The sequence below is a fragment of the Haemaphysalis longicornis genome, unplaced genomic scaffold (assembly GCF_048455015.1).
Source record: "Haemaphysalis longicornis isolate Haplotype H1 unplaced genomic scaffold, Haemaphysalis longicornis Haplotype H1 scaffold_1, whole genome shotgun sequence".
NCBI lineage: Eukaryota > Metazoa > Arthropoda > Arachnida > Ixodida > Ixodidae > Haemaphysalis > Haemaphysalis longicornis.
Window position 1 is genome coordinate 179231735 of NW_027526203.1, and position 27824 is coordinate 179259558.

The following is a 27824-nucleotide window of genomic DNA, read 5'->3' on the forward strand; positions in this document are numbered from 1 at the left end:
TTTTTCAATGAGAAGTTGTTAGATGTCCCTCCGTGTAATGCGAAAAGGGCACTTCATATTAAGAGTTCTCGTGTTTCCATTGTCACAGGTCCAACAACGAGTTAACGCTCCTATTCCAAAGCCGGTGCACACTATGGGTGTAGCAGGGCTAAGTATAGAGAGAGTAATCAAAAAACGTGTGTCTCCTGAGTTAATGTAACAGGCATTGTTTTCATTGTACTCTCTTCCGAGCAGAGCCCACTGGCTGTTGATGCTTTGACACAGGATGATCGGCTATAAATTCAGGAACTGAGAAATAATTCAAAGCCGCAGAGGTTAAATGTGAGTAATGTTATTTACTTAAAACACGTTAGGTTTTAATTGACAATGTCAACATTAGATGAAAATCTCCGAAGTGCTTTCAGATGAAGTGGAACTTGCTAGTTGTTCAATGTATCAGCACGTCTCCAGCGGGGCTACTTCATTTTCTTCCAAATTTATCAGCACGTCTCCAGCGTGACTACTTCATTTTCTTCCAAACGTAGCTCAGTTTTCAATTGTGCTGGGCTACGGGAGCTGTGGGGATAAAACAATGAAAGACAACTGTAAGGTGAGTGGTAAGAAATGCACAGAAAAAAATAGACTGCGACACGACATGTGAAGTATGCTGTCATCATGCAAGTAAGTCACCAAAAAAGTTCTTGGCCGTGCAATTATTAAGGCATTGGACAGAAAGGGGAAACTGTTGGATAGAATGAAGAGCGCGAATACTTGTTATGGCATGGAGAAGAAATCGTTGTGAAACCGCAGATGTAAAGAAATGCAGAGACATAAATCGTTTACAGCGAGCAGTTGGGCTGAGCTTAAACAGGTGACGCTAGCGCCGCCCTCGTTTAGCACGGGCCTGTTTCGGTTTCTGCCGTAGGCTGCCGTGGTGCTCAGTGAAGTGCTCAGTCATAACCTGTGGGAGTCAGGGGAACAACTTGCGCCATAGTTGGATCTACCAGCTGCGATCGGGGCGTCAAGGTGTGGGACGAATTGCCATGCGAGTCTAACTGGCTGCAACTTCACAAAGACCGTCCGCGTGTGTGGCTTTCCCCAATGCACCGTTTTCCGCACAGTGAGCCCGACACGGAGACCAGGCATCGCTAGATCGCCATTCTCTGGCGAAGCTATTTTTCCCTGAGAACATCGGCAAGGGTGACTTTTTCAGACCGTAAAGGAAGGCTGCTTCCAAGTGTAGCGTAGTCAACACCAATCTGCTTCAAAACGCTTTTTCTAAAGCACGCCTCCTGTTGTGTGTACGCGTTGCGTGCGTGTCGTCGCGACAAAACGAGTCAGTCTGGAAGCTTAAGCTAGCCGATCAGAGAGGTGACTCCTAGATTCTGATCTAGTTTTCCCTAGTGCATAACAGCTTTTCCACGGCGCAAAATAATGTGGTCTCGCTTGATTTAAAGTGCATCAAACGCGTTTCATCGTACCGCTGGCGTCCCCGGAGGCCCGCCGTTCGGCGCTGCCGTCAACGCATCTTTCCCCTCGTGACGAGCTCAGAAACAGACTTCAGTGAGCATTGCATGTGTTTCGTTGCACACCAGGCCTTTATTATTCACGTTGGCGCAACCAGAGCTGACCCGTAGCGGAGGTGCCTTGCCGCGGGGGCTGCAGCTACGATGTTATTACTGCGAAGCAGTCTATGTCTAACCCCCGAAGTTTTCATTCCAGTGAAGCCGCTTTACTCGGCGCCGCTCCGGGGCTCCACCTCGCCACCGCCGACCGCTCTATCACAACTGTTATTCTTCGTGTCACCGCCGATGCCTCTTTCACATGTTGCTATCGGCTGACAACGGGAATAGCGCTGTTATCGGTTGATTGCGCAGAACACACAGGAGCGCGAATGGGCGTAAAAATTACCGAAAGCCGCCGCCACGCTGAAATTCCATCTCGCCGAGTAGGTGTGAATTGAAGAGCCACTTGCCCGGTTGGAACGCCGGCGTGGCGCATATAATACTTCTTCAGCTTGAAAGGCTTTTCGAGTGACATTTTCACCGGTGTATTTCAGTGACCGGCAATCACCGGTTGCCGGTTAATGCGTGCACGGGTAGCGTAGGGTGGGGGGTGGGAGAAGTGGGGCATGTACGCTCAGCTGGCCCCATGCTGCTGCCGCTAATGCCCGTTGCGCTGGTTCGAGATTTAAACATGGAAGTCTGATGGCTCAATGCTTTCCTGTCAGCTGTCCTCCGTAATCTACAGGTTTCCGTCTGGGTTGGTGTGTTACACACAGTAATATGCCTACGACGGGGAGGGAAACGGACAGTCACATGTTTGTCCGCTAGAACAAAGCTCGGGACCTTCTAGCTTTAACTCGCTATGGGACAGACGCATGTCGTCCGCTTGGAGGAAGAGCGGGAGTTGAAAAAGCGTCGGCCCGGACAGAAGCGCGAATATAAGCGAAAAGAATAGAAAGCGTCCGCCGTTGCGTCCTCTAGTTCCAGCTCGTCGAATAACAGCGAATCCCTCCCAGATGAACGGCAACTTGCCCGCTTGGAACGCTGACGTGGCGCAGTATTACTTGTTCCCCTAAAGGGCTTTTAGAGCGACATCTTCGACCGTTTTTTTCACTTCCAGGCCCGCGCACACAAGCGGTAGCCGGCGTGCACAAGTTAGGAGGGGTGCGGAGGGAGGGGGGCATACACGCGAAGCTATAGGTTTCATGCACTTACTGATGACATGGCCACTGTGCTGGCGGGAGATCTAAACATGGACTCGACGTCAAACGGCCCAGTGTGACTTGGCCGGTATCCTCTCACTTGTCGAGCGGATTGGGTTGGTGTGTTACACAAACAGTAACATGCCTACGACGCGGGAGTAAAACAGGCAGCTGCATCTTTGTCCTCGAGATTGAAGCTCGGGTCCTTCCAAGTTTATTTCAGCGAATTCGCCAGGAAGAATGCTCATTAGCAAAATAAGAACAAACGTGTTTCTTTTCGTGCACTCCGTCGACTATTTCCAGCTTCGCAGGTCATCCTTCTTCACAGAGAGGAAAAGCATTAATTTTTCCAACTTTTAATAATCTATGTGGAACGAATTCGCACATGCTCATCATATGAAAAGTGTGGCAATCAGTGCTTCAAAGCCATATCATTTATAGAAGAGGTCGGCAACCCTTTGAGATGGAGGGCCAAGTTACATGAAGCCGACGCGGCAAAGGCCGAATGGCAGGGCGGGGGGGGTGGGGGGGGGTGAGGGAGGGAGTTAGGGGAGGCATGGCTTTATAAGACTAATGCAAAGAAAGCTAGTGAATATGTTATCTGGCTAAGTGGGAATATGGGAAGCAATATAAACCGGAGACGATCTCGCTTTCTTCCTGCTTAACCCCATTTGGGGATCGAATTGCTATGTGAGCCTGCAGAAGCGGCAATGGGAGGGGTGCTCCGACGTTGTGCCGTGGGCCGCATAACACTTCCCCGCGGGCGGCAGGTCGCCGTCCCCTGATATACATGATTTCTGTGCATGTAGAAATAAAAAAGATGCCGTCCAACAGCTATGAAACGCGTGAAAATGAATTTGGCGACTGGCACCATGGGTCATTTGTCTGGACGAAGTAGTCTCTGAAGGTTGGCAACAAAATATCTACGCGTCCGATCAGTCCTCATTCACAGGGAACTTCAAAATAATCGCAACATTCGCCCATAAAGCAGCTCCGGTGCTCGCCGATGCGCCCCGGCCCATTGAAAACCACGGCAAGAAACGCGTCCAAAAAGGCCAGCAATGCCGATTCACGTCACATTGTCCAATAAGGTCGCGCCCTGGCCACCGCTCTCAAAACCGTGCATATACTGCGCTTATTGAAATAGCCACCCTGGCCAATATGTTTTCGTGGTGGTGTTCTATCATTTTCTATTGTCAAATATTATCTTTAAATACCTACCCTGAGCGTCGGCGCCCTAATTGATCAGCCTGAAAGAAGGTGTCGGGCAGGTCTAGTCCCAAGGTTTCTGGCATAAAAGCTACGGCCGTGGCGCTTATGACTCCAGCGGCAAGCAGGACTGCCGGAACGACTGCCCAGTGGGTATGCAGCATCTGCGAAGACGTGTGGAGAATTAGCGGCATTTGATAGGTTAAATACATGTAAACAAAGCATAGAGGCATGCATCGTACGCTTGACTAATATATCGACAAACAGCGCGAAAAAACACAAGCATTGCCCCTTCGAAGACGTAACGAATCGCCGAGCTCTCTAGGTGCTAGGTGTCTTAGAAATGTTTCGGAAGAAATACTCGGATCTCTGGTTTCCTATTACAAATAAAGTTTGGGGGTATCACTTTGCCATAAGTAACGTTTCTAAATACGGCTGAGACCTGCCTCAGTTTTGAAACCGGGCTGTTTCCGGGTAAGTTCAATTTACTGTCACATACCCGCTTCAAAGAAGGCAAGCTTTGCAGGGGGCGGCAGAAAGTTAGATGAGATCAAGAAGTTTGCGGGGATAAATTGGTCACAGTTGGCACAGGACCGAGGTAATTGGAGAATAATGGGAGATGCCTTTGCCCTGCAGTGGGCATAGATAGGCTGGTGATGATGATGATAATGATGATGACCCACTTTTAATATTGCGTACGGCTTTAACAGAAAGTGGCAGGTTAGGGCCAGTATAGAGAGCTCTGGAAAAAAATTAAAGCCGTTCCATTTAGAGCCGTTCCAAAATTATAGCCGATTCGCCATAATGGGCTGTGGCACCGTTATCAGGTCACTTCTGCCACCCATCACGCTCTTTGCATCCATGTCTCACTCCTCCCTTGATGAATTGAATGGAAGTTTGTCCAATGCAATTCCAATTTCCCGCCTCCGCAGTGCTCGCGCGCCCCCTGCCTGGAACAGCGTGAGCGGGATCTCACACGTGCCGGCGCCTTACTGCGCAGTTTTGGTACGCGTCGTTTTTGGCGGCCAATTTATTCACTTACTATCGTAAAACCCAATTTCACGGGTGGTCCTAACTAAATACACGTGGGTGCTGCCGGTTATATACAAAGGTTTTGCCTCAAATGTACCTGTAGTTTCCTTTGGGCTAAATAGCGGGGACATGTATGACAATTAAGCGCCAGCGGTTCAGGAGATTCGAACTGTTAAACCGCTTGTTTTTCAAAGCCTCTGTTTGGGTCCGTTACGCCGCAACGCCGTGGGGCTCTACTTGGGTCCGTTACATCGCTGCGCGACCTGATCACGGTAGTCGCTGACATTATTACAGCGAACGAGCTACGACGACAAGGCGAGCCGCTAAAGTGTTCTGCACTTAAGAATGGACCGCAATGAGCAGGAAGCTTATGGGAGATTCAACAAAAACGCTGCAACAAATCAAGAAGCGTAAATTATTACTTGCGATTGCACAACACCGTGCTACGTTATGCTGGCTCTGTGGCCGCAAAAATGGTTCGCGCAGGTTAGACGGGAGCAAAAAACTCATTTTGTAACGTGCTCTTGCAAACAGCAGAAACCACAAAAAAATTATTCGCTTCAAATGACAAAAAAACCTAGGTGCCCCGACAGCGTTTCCGCAGACAGCGGCACTAGGCGGCGGAAAGCGTTTCCTTGCGTAGCGTTTCTTTGTAGGTCACTTTATGATACAAGGAGCACATTAAAGAAGCATGTCTGTACCACTCTACTATTGTATTCGCCAGTCATGACACCGCCTGAAGTTTCACCTCAGTTAACACGTTTCTGGAACAATACTTGTATGCATCCATGTCTTCCCGTACGTATCTTCAAAGGTGCTGGAGGATTTATGTGGCACAGAAAAAGTGTTTCCTTTTCCTATTCGGTAAGCTCAATGCATTCAGATAGCTGGTCATCGGCAGCCTAAAACAAACTATCGACTGAATCAACCCACTTCCTCAGCGGGTCGTACACATCCAAACGCCACCCTCTTGCAAGCGCCACTAACTGCATTTTTTTCAACACTTTATATTCATTTCTACCTGAGAACTGCTTTTTCTACGCCACACAAATACTCGTGACCAATTTTCTTCTATGAGCATGGGCGCACGTGATCTTGCTCCGCGCAAAACGTAAAGAACTCTTGACAAAGAGCTCTTGTCGCTAAGCGTTCTTTGCGGCGGGTCGTAATCGTTATAGCGTGCCGGGGCATGATATGGCATTGTCGCTGTATATTGTCCCGCAGTGAAGACCGAAGCGAGGTTCTTTATAAATGGACCTTTACTGGAACGAACTTCTGCTCCCCAAAGAATACACTTATACACTGCTGGCTTCGCCTCACCCCAGGTTTCACGTTAGTGGAGATGGCCCCTTTTCTACGGGCTAAGCACCGTGGGGGCTCGGGCTGTCGTTTCCTGTCGTCGTTGTCTGATATCGTCACGGTAAAGCAAGTCAAACGATGGTCAAGAAACAAGTGTATCATCGATACAACCAGTTCCAAATAAACTAACATGATTTAAACTTATTTAAAATACATGAATAACCATGGTTTAATTGCAGTAATAACATAATTTTGTTTAATTCTGTCTCGGAATTGGTTTCAAACCCCAGGTTTTTTTTCTATAAAGGATACTTCTTAGCATGCGGCGGCGTGTGACAGGAAGGCAACTTACGGCCAGTCTGACTCTGATTTAGTTTCTTAAATCCGGTTCAATGCAAGAGAGAGCGCCTTTCCCTCAACACGCGCCCGGTCGCTCCTCCCAGCGGCGCTTTTCCGGCGCCCCATCAGCGCGCGCCATGTGGCAAGAGAGAGACTTACCATCTTTGAATACACTTTATACACTGCATGCTTCGCCCCTCCCCAGGTTTCACGTTAGTGGAGCTGACGCAGGATATTTTCGTACTCGTTCGGTAGCCACCGTTCGGCATGTGTGTTCTGGTGTATGAGACGCCAATTAAGAATTCATTAACGTTACCGCTTCTCGGCCTTTCTAGGCACCCCGCTACGCGTTTACAACGTCGTGCTTGTAACAATTGTGTCAGGACTCCCCGCGACGCGTTTCCAAGGCTGTGCTTGCACCATTTCTATCGCGCCTCCTGCAGGTGGTAGCACGAGTCCCGCCCGAGCGCTGCCAGGCAAATCATGCTAGTGCCGGAGCGCGCAATGACGTCATCGCTAGGCGAGGTTTTACTGTCCACATTCGCGGGCCCAACCACCAGCTTAAACAGCATCTCTATTAAGACATGAATGAGTCAAAATGCCTAGTTCGCGGCATCTTTCCCTCCCCCACTAAGAATCCATCGACCCTGTGCTAAAATAAAACAATTGTCGAAATAATGAAAGTGAAAGTTTATTCTCCGGCATATTAAGGCTTGAGGCGAACCACATGGATGGACTGTGGTCGCATCCGTCGTCGTAATGTCCCGCTGTCACTGTCGGTAACAACCTCGTAAACACGTTGGTCCACACGTCATAGAGTTCTGTACGCGCATGAAGTACCGTTGCAGACGCGTCTCGCTAAGGCCGCGTCGTGGGTGGAGGGTCCGGACCTACACAAGATCACCTGTGTGATATTCGGCGTCTCGACGTCGATGGTTGTAGTATCCGGCATCCAGGAGCTGCTGGTCCGTTGTTCTGTTAGTCCGTTTGCATGGGGTGGTACGCCATGTGTACTCGATGCTCCGTGTCTCTTTAGCACAAGACTCCTTGCATAAGCTCTGGAGTGAAGGCCATTGCGACGTACCGGGGCTGGGACTTCACGGGCTCAATATTGCCGCACAACTCGATTGATCAATTTGGCGACTTTTTGTGCAGTCCACTATAGAAGAGCGGTGGTCTGCGTAGCACGTCATGTAGTCTGTTGCTATGACAATCCACTTGTTCTCACCTCAGTACGTAGGAAGCGGGGCTAGAAGGTCCATTCCGATCTGTTTGAAAAGTCTCAAAGTCTCGATGGTATAGCGATGGGCTGCAAAAGTACCGCAGGTCTTGTCAGCGGAGTTTCTTTCCGGTGGCAACCACGGCAGCTTCGGCCAGCGGCAGCTCCAGGACGCCGGAAGTAAGGCGGGGCCAATAGTATTTCGCTTTGATTTTTCCAAGCGTGCGGGCTGTGCCCAGGTGTCTGCAAGACGGGTAGTCGTGCCAGGCTTCAAAAAGTTAATTACGTAGCTCTGCGGGAATGACCAGCAGATAATTTGATCTGGTTACGGGGCCAAAATTTTGGTTACGGAGTTTTCAGGCTGAATGCAGAGAAGTTTCGCTTGAACGCGCTTGGCACGACGGCTTTGCGTCCTTCAATGTAGTTGATCATGGTGCACAACACTGGGTCAGCGTGTTGCTGAGCGGCTAAGTCGATCTCCGTCACTATAGAAAAAAAACGCGCCGTCTTCATCACAGTCCTGCAACAGTGGGTCTACGGGGTGCGCATGATAGGCAGTCAGCGTTCGAATGCTTCCTGTGGGATTTGTAGACGATGGTGACGTCGAATTCTTGGATGCACCTGAACAGCGCAAAATTTGAACCATAGTGAAGCTGCAGGATTTCTTTTTATGTGAGCACTGAAGGACCCATTCCCACGGATTAGTACAAGTCTCAAAGTGTTTATTTAAATGTTCTGTCATCACTTTGCACCGTGATAGTAGTAGTTATCGCCATATGCATCGACATCGTCGTGTTCCTAATGCCAAACATTCACGGTTTTTTCGACTGAAAAGCTGTTAATACCACCGTCGAGTGTGTTGTAGTAGTTTCCCACCCTTAGCCAAATTTTCAAGGGATAACAACGGGCTCTGGTGGAAGAGGCGAGATCGGTAACTGCTGCTTGAAAACACAACTGTGCCAGGAAGAAATATCTTAACTGCAGATATTCGCCGACAGAGCACTACGATCTCCTGAGTTTTTCACAACACCGGTGAATACCATGGATAGTATAGGGGAGTGAAAAACTTCCGTACAAAAACAAAGGTCAGCTAGATAAGCTATTTATTTCTCTGTGTCCAGTAGAAAACAGAATACGAGATTTGAAGGAAGGAAAAAAAGCTTCCATTTGCAGCTTGAGCCCCCCTTACGTCCTACAGAAGACAACAGCAGTGATTTAGCACATAGAGACGGAGCGACTACATTAATTCAACATTTTTACGCAATTTTGATGGTAATATCACACTGTACATTACTATAAAAAAGAGGCAGCTATAGAAAAAGAAAAATATACACAAAGCAAAACTGGTAAATCGACAAAGCGGCAACCAAAAGTACATGTACATACATCCTCAGTAATGAATAAATCCGATTACAACGAAGGCTTTTTACCATTTTTTTTAGATTTTCGCTATAGAAACATTATTTTCTATACTGAGCTATTCGGTTCTACAGGACCGGGTGACTAGCGAAGCTGCGGGAATAACACCATTCAGTAACTATGCACTATATGAATACCCATTATCAATATTAGAAATGCATGCAAACTTCTTTGCAACTAATACACTCATTGCTAGGTTTGCAAATGCCGTTGAAGGTTACCCGGCACGGCAAATGCCGACTGTCACGACTAGAGTACCTGAATAGTGCTGAGATGCTCATTCATCTCAGCTCAATTTCTCGTTCCTTCGTCGTCGTACAAGCGCTTCAACCTGCCGGCTGGCGGTGCAGCCGGGATCGGCGGATGACTGCGAACGTATTCGTGGAGTCACGCTAAAACTTTGGTATGTCAGATTCGCACTTGATTTTCCCTTAGGAGGCGCGTTTGTACTTGAGTGGCTTATGCGCGGCTGTGTCCGGCTTATTTTCTTTACTGCTTGTTTTTTATTCCGTTAGCAATGGATACGCCACATCGCCGAAACATTTTGTGGTTGTTCCGCGAACACAGCGAGCTTCAGAAGGACATAGAACAAAACTGAAGGAAGCTCACACTAATGCGTAAGACTTGACGGTAGCGAAGCTGTACGCAATAGTAGCTGCTTCCTCTTTTTTCGCCTCACGGCGTTGTTTAAGCCTCGCCGATGTACGAGGGACCACAGCTGGATGTTCGTCTTCCTCTATCGAACACGGTTCTGCACCGCACGTGGCCACGTGGCCTTGCTTCGTTGCGAGCTCTTATTGCTGCGGCGTCGGCGGCCTCCTCGCCTTTCTCCGCCACGTCCCGCGCACGGGTCACATGCACGTCTCCTTTCCCTCCTCGCCAATCTCTCCCCTGCCGCCTATCTGTCCCCGTTATTGGGCCGCTGCTCCATGCCAGGCGCTTGCGGAAGGGGGTATGGTTTGACCTGTACCGCTCAAGGGCAAAACTGGTCACCCCGCGAAGACTGCCCGAGGTAGCGTAGTGTAGCTTGCGCTACAAAACAGCTCGTGTTGGCAGGTGTTACGTCGGTGTGGTTGGCTACGGTGTCGCTTCGTACGGGCCTCGGGCGGCTTGGCCGATGTGGTGAGTTCGTGGTGGCGGAGGCTCGTGCACAGTTTGCGTTTCTCGGCATGTTTGTCACGGCTCGCGGATTTTCCTCACGAACGGCGTGGGACAAAAAACTTGAGGGCTTCTCAATCGAGAACAGTTCTTGGCTCAAAAAATCCAAGGCACATGTAACACGAAAAAGGCATTCTTTGGAGCTGAAACCCCACATAGGCCCATATAGTCAAAATAGGCACTAAAATACCTATATATTCAAAATTGGCACTTACAGGCACAATAAACTATTGCTTTAAATAATCCCATCCCTTAGTTCATTTGATACGTGCTACAGGGTAACATAGGCATTTTGCCAAAAGTTACGGTCCCTAGTCATAAGGCATGGTTCGGGACAATATTATCGGTACATGATTCCTGACACGAAAATGTGCAGCCTCATGTCATTCATTCCCGTTATGGAGGAGCGCATTGAGCAAGAGGACGAGCGTGTGACTCGTCGAGGTTGTTGGGGTGTTTCGCTACTGAGATAATCCGAGGAACATGCGTGCCGGGTCGGCCGTTTTTCTGCTTAAGGTGAATAACCGAAACGCCATTGTGTTGGGATTTCGGCGCCACGTGAACATCATCAAGCGGCAAAGATGAATTCCTTCTCCTCCACTACGCTGTGCCTCTTAACTCAGTACTTTCGTCATCACCAGCCCTAGGTTCAAATTTCCAATTCCCTGTGGTGGGTTCAGTATAACCGATACCTAAAGTCATGTTTCATGGTGTTGCCACTCATTAAAAATTCAAAGTTTGGGGATGGACGTACCGAAGCTTGACCAGGGCTAGGAAGCCTGCCGTAATGGGTCGCTTCGGATAAATTTTGGCCACCGAGGTGCCTTTAACGTGCGCCTAAATTTCGACACACGGGCGCTTTCGCTTTTAACCTTCATCAGAAAAACTGTCACCGTGGCAGGGAATCGAATGGTTCGATGTTGCGAAAGCTTTCGGGAGACTGAACCCTCAAAATTTCTTGAAGAGAACAGGCAATCGCACGTCCACAAAAATGCGGAAAAAGTCGTATTTACCAGATCCCTGGTGAAAGGTGAAAGGATTCCTCCGATCCTGCCCACTGTAAAAGCCGCCGCAAAGCCGAAACCGCGGACGGGAGTAGGAAACACCTCCATGGTGAACACCCACTTGATGCCCGTCGTGACGACAAACATGCAGCGGCTCGTCATATTCAGCGCCAGGCTCAGATCCGGTATGCCTGTAATAGATATAAGAGTAACGGGGTATGCAGTGTCGATACAGTCTGACGTTTACTGCCTCATCCACGCGACCCTACAAAGGGGGAGGTTAAATAAGCCCCTTGGGCCGTTTTTGCACACGCTTTTTAATGCACCTGCAGTGATAATGAACGCAATATGAGCGCGGAGCTTTCGATATTTTAAGGCATTGGCTCCAACCTATCAGCAGCACACAATACGGAACCTAATACGCACACTGTGCAAATCGCTTTGCAGTGTCGACGAAACGAGACACAGTAAAGCTACGCAATTCCAACTCTCCAGCCGTGTTGATTTAGGATAGAGTACGCATACATTTTTCCTGAATGTCATAAGCTTTAAGGTGTGGAGCTTCAAACCCCTGTTTGTAGCCACAACAAAAGCGCACAAAGCGACCTCGAAACGCAAAATATTCTCGGGGCACTTAAGTGTGCTTACGCGCTTCAAACGAAAAAACCTTGCGATAGTTATCGACTTCTTTACAGCTACATAGGTATAGCGAGTTTTTCTTCGCGTTCCCTTCTTTGTCTTTAGGCGCAAAACATTTCAACGGGCACACTGGGGACACATGCCACAGCTTCCCCAAAATCAGAGTATGCGAGGCTTGGCTGTACCTGTTGTACTCACGCTCCGTCACGTTCGCTTGTCCCGCGGCACACACTGGCATACCATTGTTTCCTCCGCTGACAAAGTGCAGACTCAATTCAGTGGTATCGCACAATGCTTCTGCTGTGGAGACCCGGGCTCCAACCCCCAAATGGTTTGGCTTATAAGCCCAACTGAAATAAGCGGTGGCTTATTAGCCCATAAATAGCAAAGTTGGGTATGCCAGGAGTTCCCGGTCAATGCCTGCGGTAAGCCCTGCGCTTATCCTAGGAGTGTCTTTTTAAGCCACTTCCCCCGTAGCAAATTCATGGGTACCTGGTGAAAAGAAATTGCCTGTACACAGCGGCTGCCGGTCTTGCTCAGCTTTACGCAACAATATACGGTCGTGTACGATAAAGAGTTCAGTGAAAGTGCTATGCAAAATCTTTGCTCAGGATCCTTCAGCATAGTCATTCGGAAAAGCGTTTCTTTTGGATAGGTTTGTCTCAGACCCTTCTGCCGCTGTTCACCGTAGCTTACAACATCGACTTCAGACTCATCGTAATTACTTGTTGCAGGATCACTATCCATGCGGCTGCGACGCTGCTTCCTCAAAAGCTGAAGGCCAAACAAAACGTGGGTGAGATTTCTTATGCGCACGAGTAGTTTGTGCTTTGTGCGTTACACATGTGCTATGTAATGCAGCGTAAGCCAATGGAAATTCATCACCCACCTAGTGTTTTTGCAGTTTTTTTTCTGATGGGCTATATGAAAGCATGCAACAAGTCTTTTTAAGTGTACAGCAGTTTACGGGCTGGCCTTGTTGTCGTAGCTCGTTCGGTGCCACCATGTCTAGCGACAGCCGGAATCCGGCGGTGCAGCGAGATAATGGACCCAAGTAGAGCACCACGGCCTCACTGCATAACAAGCGGGTTAAACAGTCACAACTGTTCGAAACTCGTGAACTGCTGGCGCTTGTCATACATCTTCCCGCTGTTTTGCGCCAAAAAAAATTGCAGGCACATTTGAGGCATAATGTGTGTATATAACCGGCAGCCCTAGCGTTCATTTAGTTAGGAACACCCGTTGGGTTAGTTTTTACAATAGTAAGCGAAAAAGTGCCCGCCAAAAGCAACGCGTTCCAAACTGCGCAGTAAGCCGCCGGCATGTACGGGATGGAAGCACGCACAAAAAGAACAGAACTCCTCGTCGCGCTGTTCCCTGCAGTCGGCGCGAGAGGACTGTGAAGGAGGAAAATTTGAGTTGCGTTGGAGAAACCATCGTTGAATTCATCAAGAGAGGAGTGAGACAGGGAGGCGAACGGCGTGATGGGTGGTAGCAGTAAGCGGATAACAGCGCCACAGCCCATTATGGGGAATCACTGCTCTGCACTTCCGACAGCTTCCACGTTGAATATGACGGCTTTAATTTTTTTTTTTTTTTTTTTTTTGGGGGGGGGGCATTTGCTCAGTCTTTCACAGAGCCTGGCGTCATATCCATCGATCATAAACAGAGCGAAATGAAGTGCTAAAAAAGGATTCCTGTACCAAACGAGAGTATCGCGCTGGTGTTTTATTCCTGCAGCAGCTGCGTTTTACCGGAAGTACGGTCATGACAAATGACCGTTTGAATTCTACGCTACAGCTTGGGCTTTCAAACGGGTTCTCCTCACGTAAACTATGTTTTGCGAGCACCTCGCACCTGCACCTTTTCCAGTCCATACGAAACACGAAACATCCGTACGAAACACCTGTCCGTTCACAGCCCAGGTAATCAGTCAAAGGCTTGTTTTTGCTCAGGCGAATCATGAGTGCGTAGTTCAGGAGCGCGACCAGCTTTATGAATAACGACCTGCCCATTCTCAGCGGTTCTTCGCGCCGAATTTGCTTTTGCTTCTTGGGTTGTTTTTAATTACCTCGCTGCGCCGCTTGATTGCTGCAGTCGCTAGACATTGTGATAGCGAACGAGCTACGATGACAAGGCGAGCCCCTTAAGTGCTGTGCACATAAAGGTGAGCGGGAGTTGATCCTGAAGCAGTGCCAACACTGGAATAATTCTGCTCACTGCCATTCTGAAAGGGAAACAATTGAGACACTGCCTAGGGAAGGTGTAGAGCCGTGTGGATGAATTTAGCGGGCGAATAATGGCAGCCGATAAGTGTTACAAAAATGCGTTGCAGGTAGACGACGAGTTCCCTTTTTTCATATGTACAATAAAAATGCACGGAAGTAATCAACCTCAAACACGATCTACATGCAATCTAGCACGACTAGCACGACCACTGTAAGCAGTAACTCTGACTCCACATCAAGCTAACATTGACCTTTTCCCTGTTTAGCGAAAACAGAAAATTAACGTAAGCAGCTTTACACAACGGATTTTACGACAAGCGCAATGCAGTTTAAAGCAAGCCGCATACCTAATACAATCAACTTGCTTTTCCATGATTCATTAAATGCGTTTTTTGTATGTAACATTCACGGGCGGTTTAGTATACCAGGAGGGCTAAGCAAGCGGGGGTCTGCCTGCCTGGTCACTAGGGGAGTCATCTGATATTGTTTGGGATGGGGTGCGTGATATATATACTTGTTAATCTATCTCTAATTGGTGTCGCTGTAAACAAGAAGCAAGAACACGTGTGTGCCGGCTCGAAGACAGTCAGACAAACTACCCTGTGTTCTGGGAAAAACCCAGGAGGCGATGACTTTCGGTTAGGGGAGGCTCATTTACAAGCCAATGCTTCCCCTAAATGGTGGAATATTGCACGTTACGGGTGCGAAGTGCCTGCCACAAACACGAAGATTCCTGGGCATGCGCCGTGAACTTCGAGCAGTACAAAGAGTAGCAGCGAAGAGGCACGCAGACACATATGTTTCGAAAGAGCCCCTAGGTGCTTAAAGTTAAGGGCGCCGCTGGCTTGGTAACCAGCAACTCATTATTTGAGATTCACTTTTAACCAGGAGACCGTGAGTGCAGGTTTAACAGATACATAAGCAGAACTCACAAAATTTATTCCTATAGCTCACTGAGGTCTTACAAAAATTAGCGCTGAACTGGACAGGAAGAGACCTGAATAATACGGCCGTGACGTGGCCAGGTCACCAGTTGTCAACAACCCAAGTCAAATGAAACGCCTCACCATCTGTCGCCAAGAGGCATGCCGGGAAAAAAAATGCGCACTGTGCAGTCCCCCTCACCCATTATGAAAGGGCATCGTTAAAAACTGTTTACAGGTTATACGTACATCAGAAAGGGGTCATACTTTCCTCAAATACTGTCCCTTATTCGTTCTATCAGCTGACTTATTTTGATAGCCAGCTTTGAAAAAAACTTTCTGTGTACATTTAAACGGTTGCTCGTGCGTTTTGCCTCTTCGTAACCTACCGATCTATTCCTGAAGAGGAGGATGAAAGAGCACGAACTGGGAGCTCAGCGGAGAATTAATGGACGGCGAAGAGTGCGCCAGGATGAAATCCACAGCGGAAGGATGAGGAGGAGAGTGAAGGAGGAGAGTAGGGAACGGGGAAGCACAGCGCAGCATAAGCAGAGGTCGGTCTGCGGTGGGCACGGAGGAAGAATTATTGAGGAGGCACAAGAGGGCTTGTTCCGGAGGCGCGATAAAATCACGGCGCCGGGCACGGCACTGAGGCGCCCTCTGTCGCGAGGCGCCAAAGGGAAAACGCGCGCGGCGTGCATTCCGAAAAGCTCAGGGTTCAAGGTCAGTCAGTGCATATCCAGCTGCCGTCTTGGGCAGACGACGCCGACGAATCGCTCACGGGACTGGGCTTTTATTGGAGTCGGTTTGCGGCGGAAGAAGTCTTCCCGTTTCAAACATGGTTGTCGTTAGACGAAGGGCTGTGATTTTTTTAGAACGCGAAACCTACACTAAAAAAAAAAAACATGAGGTTGAGAATATAGCTTCCAGTTCCAGTGAATGATAGCTCGTATCCTCTATACCATTAGTTCATAATTAGACTGTCCTAACTTCCATGCCCTGTCTGTGCAACATGAAAAACGGGCACAAATCTGAGAAGCCCGCGAGAGGCCACAGCGGCGAGAGAAATTTGTGGCGAGGAGGCGACGTCGGCAGACGTCGTCTGCTCCGGGTTTCCTTCTATTGTTTAGTTTGAAGCGCGGTACGGCTTGTAACTGGGGCAGTATTTTTTAATAACTGCTGCTAAAATGTCCAGCACTTCAATTTATTCATTTTACAGAAACAAATCTGGCGATTTCCACAATATAATCTCTGATATTACGATTTTTGTGCGTCGCGTCCGTAGAAGAGCATGTAAACTATGGCAACGTACTTGATGCGTCATCTGTTGTGCTGCTTCGCATGCTGCATTTCCTCTTCGCGAAACATGGACACTAACGCGCCGCCCGCCCGCGTGGTCCCAGCCCAGCGGATTCCCCTCTTCAAATACTTCTTTCTCTGTGGCGGTGGGCGAGGAGAAAGAGGAGAAAGAAGAAAGATGATGAGAAACGTTGTCAATGCTTATGACAACAAGGAACACAAAACAATACTTGGAAACATGAAGTGTTTGGGGGTTCCACTTCTTGTCATCAAAGTGGTACACTCCTTCTTGTGCTCAAGGACGTTTTCAATACGAGTGGACGGAAAGCCTGTTGGCCTGTTTGACTTGAACCGTGGGGTACCGCAAGGTTCCGTGCTTGCGCCTCTACTGTTCAACATCGCGTTTGCACCATTGGCATGGAAGCTAAAAGACATCCCTTGTGTGAAATTTCTCATCTACGCCGACGATGTCACACTGTGGTCTACAAACCGAGACCTCGACTTGCAGTGTCGTCATCTGCAGCAAGCCCGGGTGTGTTCCATGCCTTTGCGCAATCAGCCGGCCTGGAAATTTCAGCTGAGAAGTCTGGCTATGTACAAGTGGCTAACAAGGCGGGGAGTTAGTTAGCCACCGAGGCTCACTGTTAACATAAGATTGGTTCAGCCGCAATACCAGAAAAGGAAGAGCTTCGGGTGCTCGGACTTCAGATCCACCAGTCGGGTTCGGGGTTTTTTTTGGCCGCTAGGAGGCCGGCGAGTGCGGACGCGCTTCACGTCGGCTCCCGCTAATATGCCAATTATCGCAGCGCTAATTATCCTATACCGAAGTTTCATTGTTACCACAGTAGGCGGTACCATCTCCGGCACCGACTGACACCACAGTCGACGAAGTGGTACGTGAATTACTCGATTTACGAACGATTTTCTTGTGCACAGCGTGGCCGCCCCGCTAAGCCTAGCCGAGGCCTAGCGCGAGTACGGCCCCCGGGAGCGCCGGCACCGGCCGTTAGGCCTAACCACCGCTCGGTATGGCCCACGCGGACACGGCGATGGATATTAGCACGGCACCGAAGGAAGATAGGAGCTCGGATCTGCAGCTCGGCAGCCACGACGGTCGCACGAGCATCGGAGTTCAAGGCAGCGACATAACTCCCAGAGATACGGCGGGATGGACGACAGTGGGCAAGCGCACAAAGCCCGCTGCTGCCGCCGACGACGCTTCGAAAGCCTGTGAGTCCCCATCGATTGAACATACGTCGAGAGCGCGAGAGCGAGCTAGTTACGCCAGGAGAGCCACGGCAGCGGCCACGAAAGCAGCAGGCATGCCACCGATACTGCCAAAGGACGATATCAAGATAATAGTGCGGCCACGTGGAGGCCTGAACATAGCGAGGACCGAGGCGACGATTATCATGTCCGCCGTAGTCGCAGCGGCAGGAATCCCGAAACAAGAAGCAAACGCGGACACAATCTGCACTAACGTGGTCCAAAATATCATCGTGGTGAGCACCCCCGATCCCCGCCGAGCGGGGCTATATGTCAGCATGCAAGGCCTCTTCATAGGAGGCAGGAATTACGAGGTCAGCGCGTATCAAGCGGCACACGAAGGCACCGTGAAGGGTATGATCAGAGGAATCGCGATCGAGGACTCCCCCGCCGAGATCAATGCCAATATCGTAAATGAGGCGAACCCTCTGGCATTACAAGCACACAAAATCGGCAACACGACAGCGGTAATCGTCCTGTTTGAGGGGCCCAAGGTCCCCAACTATGTGAAATACGGCCCGATTCTCCTGCGGTGCGGCCTATATAGGAAGCACTTCGATGTATGCAGGCAATGCGGAAAAGTCGGCCATCGAAGCGACGTATGCCGCTTCCCTGACACCCGAGTATGCATTGCATGTCGCGAGGCTACCCCTAACGCGGACCACGACCGCCATTGCACGCCTAAATGCAAGCTGTGCGGCGGCCGTCACGTGACCGGAGCTCGCGAGTGCACAAACAAGTTCAAGGTGCCCTATGTTGTCAAGCGCCGGCAGTGGAACCGCAAGATGGATGCTCTAGGCAGCCAACGCTTCCCGGAATACAACACAGCTGCCGATTTCCCGCCATTGCGCCCCGCATCGCCCGAGAACACACGAAGAAGATCGCGGTTGCAAACGCGCGGCAACAGTGGAAGCCGCTCTACCAGCAAGCGCAGCACAAGTCGCGCCCGACAGCCGTCGGTAACCCGTGAACGAGTCGCCTGGGCCGATACCCTCAAAACACCCAAGACGCCTGTACGACCATCCCAAACGGAGGACACCGCAATGAAGGCCCTCCAGAACGAAAACGCCCAACTACGCCAGAAGATCACTGAACTTGAACGCATGAACGCGGACATCAACACGAAGCTGGACAGACTCCTCGCCCTACAGCAGCAAGCGCCCTCCGAACGGCACTCATCACCATCAGGCAACCCGCCGCCCGCAGAGGCAGCCACCTTGGAGGCACGACCAGAACAGGACCCACGAAGTCAACAGCGGGAAGCGGAGCCGACACCTAAGCGGAGGGCACTCGAGGCCGCCAAGGAACGGAAGCTACTAGTACGGCTTGAGAACTTGGAGGAACGCACCGACGCCTTCATTAAAATGTCAAACGAGCGCAGTGCGCAGTTAGAACAAACGTGCTGTAACATGCAGACCATGATCATGCAAATGCAAACCCAACTCCAAATGCTAATGTCGCTCCTAGGCTTAGGTGGGGACCCTCAGCAGTTCCAGCCGGTTAATCAGCAACAAACGCACGGGCACTTTTCGCAATGAGCTCACCCGCACGAGACTTCTTGGTATGGCACTGGAACTGCAATGGATACGTTGGCAAGAAAGCCATACTACAGCAATACCTCCGACATCTCAACCGTAAGCCCGATGTTATTATGCTACAGGGAAAGCTCAGCGAGTCCCCGCCGCAGCTCTCTGGGTATCGGGCGGACGCGCGTCCACCCAGCGCGCGTGCGACGTCCACGGGGGCCAGCCGAGGGGTGTGCATTCTCGTGCGCAAAGACCTCATGTTCATAGAACACAGTCTCATCGAAAGCAGTGCGATCGAACACTGCGCGCTGGAAGTGATTGTTGGCAAGAAACACAAAGAACGCATCCTTCTCGTCACGGTGTACAGCAATCCGACCCATCGCAAGCAGCGGTTTCGGGCGCTCCTCCATCGAGCGAACCGACTAGCCGCGGGTAGTACACTTCTGATCGGGGGCGACTTCAACGCGCCACACCAAGACTAGGGTTACCCGAAAACGACCGTCAAAGGCCGTAACTTGCTGGAGGACGCAACTGAGGCCGGGCTGCAGCTGCTCACGGACCCGGCGTACCCCACGCGTATCGGTACATCAGTCACCCGTGATACTACTACGGATCTCACCTTCATTAAGACGGCAGCTCCCACCCCGGGGGCGCGGTGGCAGAACACGGGCGAGGAACTCGGGAGCGACCACTACGTTCTCGAAGTGCGCGTTCCACTCCTGAACCCCAGAGTGCGCAGAGCACCCGCACACATGAGCTCACGGACTGGAATAAGTTCAGGCGATGTCTACCTGAGGAAAGTGCGGAAATCGAAGACATCGAGGCGTGGACGGCAGCAGTCATGCAGGCCACGGCCGAGGCGACCCAAACGATCGAGACTGACGAAAGCGTTAGCCAAATGGACAGCCGACTCGCCCACTTGCTCGAGGCCAAGCGTTCCATACAAGCGCGCTGGAGGAAGCAACGCACCAACTGGCGCCTCCGTAAGAAAGTCGCCATTCTCAACCAAGAGATCCAGCCGCATTGCAAATCGCTCAGCGCTCAACAGTGGCACGAGGTATGCAGCGACGCCGATGGCCAGATACATAAGGGTAGGACATGGCGACTGCTCCGGCACTTGCTCGATGAGACTAAGACAAAAGGCTACCAACAGAACACCCTCGCTCGCATCCTTCACAAAGCCATCCCAGAGCGGGGCGAGTCCGAGGGGAGCAAACACCTAGAGGACAAATATCTCCCCGATTCCCCTATTGATCAGCACCCCGAATATGGCGGCGCTGCCAATGACGTCCTAGACCGGGACATCGAAGTCTGGGAAGTGCGGGCAGCCCTGCAAACTCTCGACTGCAAATCGGCGGCGGGCCCCGACCGAGTGACAAACAAGGCCCTTAAGAACCTCAATGATCAGGCTATCGTTGCGCGAACTCGCTATTATAACAAGTGCTGGCATGCGGGTCGCCTCCGGAGACAGTGGAAGACAGCCAGAACAGTCCTAATTCCGAAGCCGGGCAAACCGCCCAGTATCGACCATCTCCGGCCGATTTCGCTCACTTCGTGTGTGGGCAAATTCTTAGAACATGTCCTCCTCAACCGATGGCAGCGCTATCTCGAAGACAACGAACTCTACCCCGACTCACTCATAGGGTTTCGGAGTCACCTGAGCACTCAAGATGCCATGCTCCTCCTTAAGCACGAGGTCATCGACGACATGGTCAACGCCCGGGACAACAAGGCGGTGTTGGGCCTCTACCTACAAAGTGCCTTCGATAGGGTGCGGCACTCTGCGATTCTGGCGCAAGTCTCTCACTTGAGCATGGGGCGGCGGACGTACGCATACATACGGGACTTCCTCACAGGCCGCTACACGCAAATGTGAGCCGGTGAGCTCCAATTACCCTAGAAGCAACTTGGCAGCAGAGGTACCCCCCAGGGATCCGTGGTATCGCCGCTGCTTTTCAACCTGGTCATGATTGGCGTCGCCAACCGCCTCGGGCAGCTGCCGGACGTTCGGCACACCATCTATGCCGACGACATTACACTGTGGGTCACGGGAGGGAGCGACGGCCACATCGAAGATACTCTGCAAGCAGCAGTCGACGCTATCGAAGACCAGCTTGATGGCACGGGCCTCATATGTTCCCCCTCTAAATCAGAGCTGCTCATCCTCCCCCCGAGGGGCAGGCGTAAACCGCAATCACCAACCCCCATTACGGTGTGTACGACAGGGGGCCAGGCGATTCCCGATGTAGCACAGATACGGGTTTTGGGCCTCCTGATCGAGCGGAACCGAACCAACGGATCCATAGTCAGCAAGATAGCAACGAAGGCGGCAGCGGCGGTCCATCTCATCCGGAGCATCTCCACGCGACATGCGGGCATGAGAGAATCCAGCCTCACTAGACTGGTACAATCGTTTGCCGTCAGCCACATCGCATATGTGGCCGCCTTCCACAACTGGCGGCAGTGCGAGCGGGAAAAGGTGGACGCCACTATCCGCAAGATCTACAAGACAGCTTTGGGACTTCTCCAGAGCACCAGCACTGCAACGTTGCTCGCTCTAGGTGTCCATAATACCATGGATGAGATTGCCGAAGCGCAGCGCACCGCTCAAATAGAACGTCTATCTAGAACATGACCGCAAAGGTACCGGAATCTTGGAAGAACGCGAACATCATCCTAATCCATAAGAAAGGTGACATGAAGGACCTGAAAAATTACAGGCCGATCAGCTTACTGTCAGTCGTCTACAAGGTACTTACCAAGGTAATCGCTAACCGAATTTCTGCAACCTTAGATTTCAGTCAACCTAAAGAACAAGCAGGGTTCCGTAAAGGTTATTTAACAATGGACCATATTCACACGATCAATCAGGTGATAGAGAACTGCGCTGAGTATACTGAAACCCTATATATAGCCTTCATAGATTATGAGAAAGCCTTTGACTCGGTCGAAACCCTTGCAGTCATTCAGGCATTACGGAACCAGGCGGTAGATGAGCATTATGTAAGAATACTAGAGGATATCTACAATGGGTCTACAGCTACCATCATCCTCCATAGGGAGAGCAGTAAAATACCTATAAGGAAGGGTGTCAGACAAGGAGACACAATCTCTCCAATGTTATTCACAGCATGTTTACAAGAAGTATTCAGAACGTTGGATTGGGAACAGGTGGGAGTAAGGGTCAATGGTGAATACCTCAGTAACCTCAGATTTGCTGATGACGTTGCCTTGCTAAGTAACTCGGGGGACGAATTGCAAAGCATGCTTTCCGCTCTGGGCGAACAGAGTAGAACCGGGGGCCTGAAAATTAATATGAAGAAAACTAAAGTAATGATCAATAACCTCGGTACAGCACAGCGTTTTGAGATAGGTGGCGAGGCAGTGGAAGTGGTAAGCGAATATATCTACTTAGGCCAAGTTGTGACCCCACACCCCAACCATGAGGCAGAAATAATTAGAAGGATCAGAATGGGGTGGGGTGCATATGGCAGATATTCTCAGATAATGAACAGCAGCCTACCATTGTCGCTGAAGAAGAAAGTGTATGACCGCTGCATCTTACCGGTACTCACCTACGGGGCAGAAACTTGGATGCTCACTAAGAGGGTTCAACTTAAATGGAGAACGACTCAGCGGGCAATGGAGCGGAAAATGATAGGTGTAACATTAAGGGACAGGAAAAGAGCGGAGTGGGTCATTGAGAAAACTGGTGTTAAAGACATATTAGTAGAAATTAAGAAGAAGAAAAGGACGTGGGCAGGGCATGTAATGCGAAGGCAAGATAACCGCTGGTCATTAAGGGTAACAGAGTGGATCCCTGGAGAAGGCAAGCGTTGGAGGGGGCAGCAGAAAGTTAGATGTGCAGATGAGATCAAGAAGTTTGCGGGGATAAATTGGTCACAGTTGGCACAGGACCGAGGTAATTGGAGAATAATGGGAGAGGCCTTTGCCCTGCAGTGGGCGTAGATAGGCTGGTGATGATGATGATGATGATGATCTAGAACACGGACGGGCCGTTACATCCTCCCCCAAGTGGGCCTCCTCCCCCGAGGGGGCCTGCAGGAGTCCAAGGAGCAGATACCGGCATACGTACGCAACCGTCTCATCGTATGTCTTATCCCCAGGAACATGAACCCCGAGCACAACCACGACCGCAGAATGGCTAGAGCGCGAGGTCTGGTGGACTTACATGCACAAGACACCGGCGCAGTCTTCGTCGACGCGGCCGAGCACCAGAGTCAGCACGCCACCTTTGCGGCCGCAGTGGTGACGGCTACAACGGGCGAACTCAAGTCTTCCGCATGCTTCCGGACTAGCAAGGCCTCACACGCCGAAGAGGTGGCCATTGCCCTGGCCATAGTGAATCCCCAGTGGACTACGGTGCTCTGTGATTCAAGAACAGCAGTGCTAAACTACGCTCAGAACAGGGTGTGCAGTGTCGCGGCGCGTGTCCTCTGTACAGCAGGAGTGCGTGACAGTGCGGTGTGTGTGAAGTGGTTCCCGGCACATATGGGCCCCAGTATATCCCGCCGGGGCAATGACAACCAGAACGAGACGGCCCATGCCGCCGCGCGAGGACCGGCCGACCGCGCGGTGGCTAGTGGTGTCGAAATCTCGGAGTGGCAACCCCCAGAAGGTAACAAGGACCCCCTGACCACCTACAACGAAGTGCTACAGTGGTACCGATTCAACAGGAGGACTATGCCGCCCCCGCATCCGGGACTTACCCGAGCGGAGGTGGTGCTGTATAGACAGCTGCAAACTGATTCAATACTGACTCCAGTGCTAGGCAGACATGTGTGCCTGGAGGTATATGAAAGTGACATTTGTAGACTGTGCGCGAGGGAGCGAGCCACTACGGCTCATCTCCTCTGGAACTGTCAACTACGACCGCGTGAGGCCAGCGAGACCACTACGCTCCCACCGCAGTACAATGCGGCGAAGAAGAGCAAGGACTATAACACCCAGCTACAGGCCGTCCAGCAGGTTGCGGCGGCCCTCGAATGGCAGTGGCCGGAGTGCGACACGGGTAAGGGGGTACGATCCTCCCGACCTCGTAGAGCGCCCCCGGGTGCGGTTCAAGAGGTGCTATCGTAACGACGTCGCGGCCGCGTCACGGCACCTGGGCCCCTGTTAAGGGCGCCCCACCGTCTGCAGGCCCAAATAAAGGTTATTCTCTCTCTCTCGCGTTCGGGTATCCATTGGCCCCGAAAGGCACGGAAAGACTCCCCGACCACCTTTCACTTGATCCGCAGGATTGCAACACGGAGTAGAGGAGCCCGCACGGAGGTAGCTCGGCGAATTGTACGCGGTTTTCTACAGCAGTGCTTACTTTACCAGGCACAGTTTCACATACTGACAGCACAACAATGGGCGAGGCTTGAGGCTATCAAGAGAGAGACCATGCGCACCATCACGGCACTTCCTCGTTTCACTCCGATTCTTATCTTACAGCAGCATTCCCAGCTCAATGCTATCATGGAGCTTGTAGATCAGCGTGAAGAAGCAAGAAAGCCCAAGCGTTTTTATACTATACCTATGGTCGGAGCGCTCCATTCGTATTTCAGTAAGGAGCCTCCTGTGACTTAAACCATAGACGACCTTTCACCATGGCGCTATACAGCAATAAAAACCAATAAGACAACGAAACTTCGTCGCCGTGAACAGCCAGCGCCAACCTCAGATACCACAGTTCCTGAAGGTTACTGTGTATTGTACACAGATGCAGCGCTTCTCCCTCACGGAGGACGGACCGCTTTCGTCAGTTCCACACACTCAGGACTAAAAGGCTCGCGCTGTTATTCCACCGACACGCCAGACCCGCTGCTACTGGAGCTCCAAGCTGTATATTACGCAATCAAAGCTGCAAGTGGCCTCCCTAGCATCAAAGAGGCGCATATAGACACAGACTCGATCAGTTCTGTGAAGCACCTAAAGCAAGTGACAAAGACTCCTCTGATCTGCCACCACATTCACAGCCTCCACATGACAGCACAGCTAATGGTACGCGTACTTTGGGTGCAGGGGCACGGTCACAATTTTTTCAACCAATTAGCGGACAATCTTTCGCACTCTCCTGCCCCACCTGAATCTGAATCCGCCGCTAGCACGCTTCCTAGTGATCCACGCTCCCGCCTTTTAGCCATGAGATCCCTCCTGAGAAAGGACACACGTGCCCTAATTCCCACTTGAGTCTGCTCCCTCCCTCCTAATCTTTCCTGGGTGGAGAAATTTTCTCTCAGGAGGCTTCGGGCTGGGGTGGCTCTCACACTTTCAGTCACCTGGACTTGGGGACCCACACCACAAGGCCCAGGAACATGGCCCAAGTGTCCGGCTCCGGTGGCTGAAGTGGATGTGAATCATCTCTTGTGGACGTGTACAGGATCCAGAACAGCTCCGACCAGTGTACTAAGAGTGGTTCGTCTTTGGTTGGATAAACTGGGGGACTTCAACCGCTGGGTGCACGAAGACCGCTACTGCAGGTCGCTGCTGAACTTCTTACAGGAGACCGGACTCCATTCCTGCCTTTAGACTTGTACAGGGTCATCAATTTCCTGACTACTTGTGCTTTTGTACCCCTACTCTTTATTTTACCCAATGTCTTATCTTTTCTTACTATGCCACATGGCAAAAATGCGAATTAAAAAATTCCGTTCACATGATTACGCATGCTAGACAGCGAAGTCCGGTTCAAAGCTCCTCCCCTTTATTCTGTGTTTCGATAGCGGTTCCGAGTACTGCAGATTGTGATAACGCCAGCCTAGACTGAAAGCGTGCCAGCTATCGCTTTTGCTTGTGTCTGCACCCCGTTAGGCAGGTCACAAAAGGGAGTAGCTTTGTGCTGGTCGTCGATGTCTTGCATGCGTAATCCTGTGAACGGCAATTAAACTTCGCAGTTTGATATCTCGGAGTACAGATGCGCTAGGAAAATTCAGCTAAATGAAACTGCGTGGAAACACCATTGTGTTCAACTTTTCAATACAAACATGCCTGCTTACTAAAGCCACTAAAAAGTTAATTATTCAATTTTAGTTAATTAAGATACCGACATCAATGATTGCCACATTCAAACGGGCGTCAAACGGTACTGTAGAGCTGGCTCTCACGTAAAACTAACTGCCTAATTTAAAAATAAAAATTCCCCCGCATTTCCCCGAGGGGGAGAATGTGAAAGTGCGAATGCACGGTTGTCGGCCCGCTTGCGGCGCTTGCGCTCGGCCCCCGCAGCCCACCGCCTCGCCGCCTTCTCTTCCATCGGGTTTGTAGTATCACGTGTACACCACGCAGTTATCAAGCCGCTATAACGCCGCTGAGTCGCCAACGCACGCCGCTGACGATGTAGTTTGAATGCGTTAAAGATATAAGGCGCGTCACTAACACTTATATCACCGTCGCGTCCGTGGCTTGATAAAGAAAAATATCATGGTGCCCTAGTAAGAGCGCGAGCTGAAAAGATGCTCTTTGACGAATCGCCTACCAAGCGAGCGCTTGGATTAGAAAAACGACACGCTTGCAAGAAAAAGATAGCTGAGATTGAAAATGATAGGGGGATATGGACTGATCAGGCCGATATCGAGCATGCGTTTAGGGAATTTTATGAAACTTTATTTTCTGTTCATCCCACAGACATAAACAAATTTAAAGAAGAATTTCTGAATGCGATGCCTCGTTTAGGAGATGACATAAGAGCCAACCTTGAAGCCCCTATAACCATAAACGAGGTAAAGAAAGCAATTGATGACCTCAGCCCAGGAAAAACACCAGGTCCAGATGGTATTGGAGCAGCGTTTTATAAGGTTTTTAAACGCGAACTTAGTCCAGTGCTGTGTGATGTGTACGCCGAAGCATACGAGAATAATCTACTGCCACCCTCCTTCCGACAATCGCACACTATTCTTATACCAAAAACCGAAGATGTAGTAAAACTCAGGAGCATGGGAGCCTATCGTCCAATAAGCCTTTCAAACGTGGATTATAAAATACTAATGAAGATCTTGGCAGGGCGTCTGCAGTCTGTAGTACAGGATATAGTGGGGCCACATCAGACGTGTGGCATCAAAGGTAGATCTATAACAACTAATGTGCATATAGCCCGAAGTATTCTTGATTGTTGTGACAGCACATGACAAGTTGTAGCCATGCTACAAATAGATCTAGAGAAAGCTTTTGATAAAGTCTCGCATGAATTGTTGATTTTAATTCTCCAACAAATTAACGTAGGACAAGTGATTACTCAGGGAGTGCAAATGGCGTACAGTGAAGGCAAGACGAGCCTAGTGATTAATAACGAGGTCAGTTCTCCCATTTCAGTTAAGAGCTCCGTACGGCAAGGCTGCCCCATATCGTCATTACTTTTCTGTATTTACATTGAAACTTTTTGTTTGAGCATTACAAGAAACTGTTGCTTTCGAGGTTTTGCACTGCAAGCGTGTGAAGTGCGCATACTTGCGTATGCCGATGACATCGCTTTGTTTTGCCGCGACAGGCAAAGCATATTAGAAGGCATAGATACCCTCAAAAAGTTCTGCCGGTATAGCGGGAGTGCTGTGAACTGGGGCAAGTGTATTGGCTTTTG

The 27824-nt window shown here is 50.5% G+C and overlaps 1 protein-coding gene across 3 annotated transcripts in view; it reads right to left on the reverse strand.

The window, feature by feature from the left end:
• Positions 1-289: 289 nt before the first annotated feature.
• Positions 290-27824, reverse strand: part of LOC144139792 (organic cation transporter protein-like) — an 87652-nt gene continuing 60117 nt past the window's right edge. The window contains exons 7-9 of one of the 3 annotated variants that reach the window (XM_077672059.1): positions 11375-11556; positions 3908-4059; positions 290-555 (exon numbers count right to left, since the gene is read on the reverse strand). In XM_077672059.1, coding sequence (XP_077528185.1) covers positions 480-555; positions 3908-4059; positions 11375-11556 — 410 coding nt within the window. In that variant the 3' untranslated portion in view covers positions 290-479. The remainder of the gene's footprint in view (positions 556-3907; positions 4060-11374; positions 11557-27824) is intronic. The other 2 variants (XM_077672051.1, XM_077672054.1) reach the window with 2 other exon arrangements.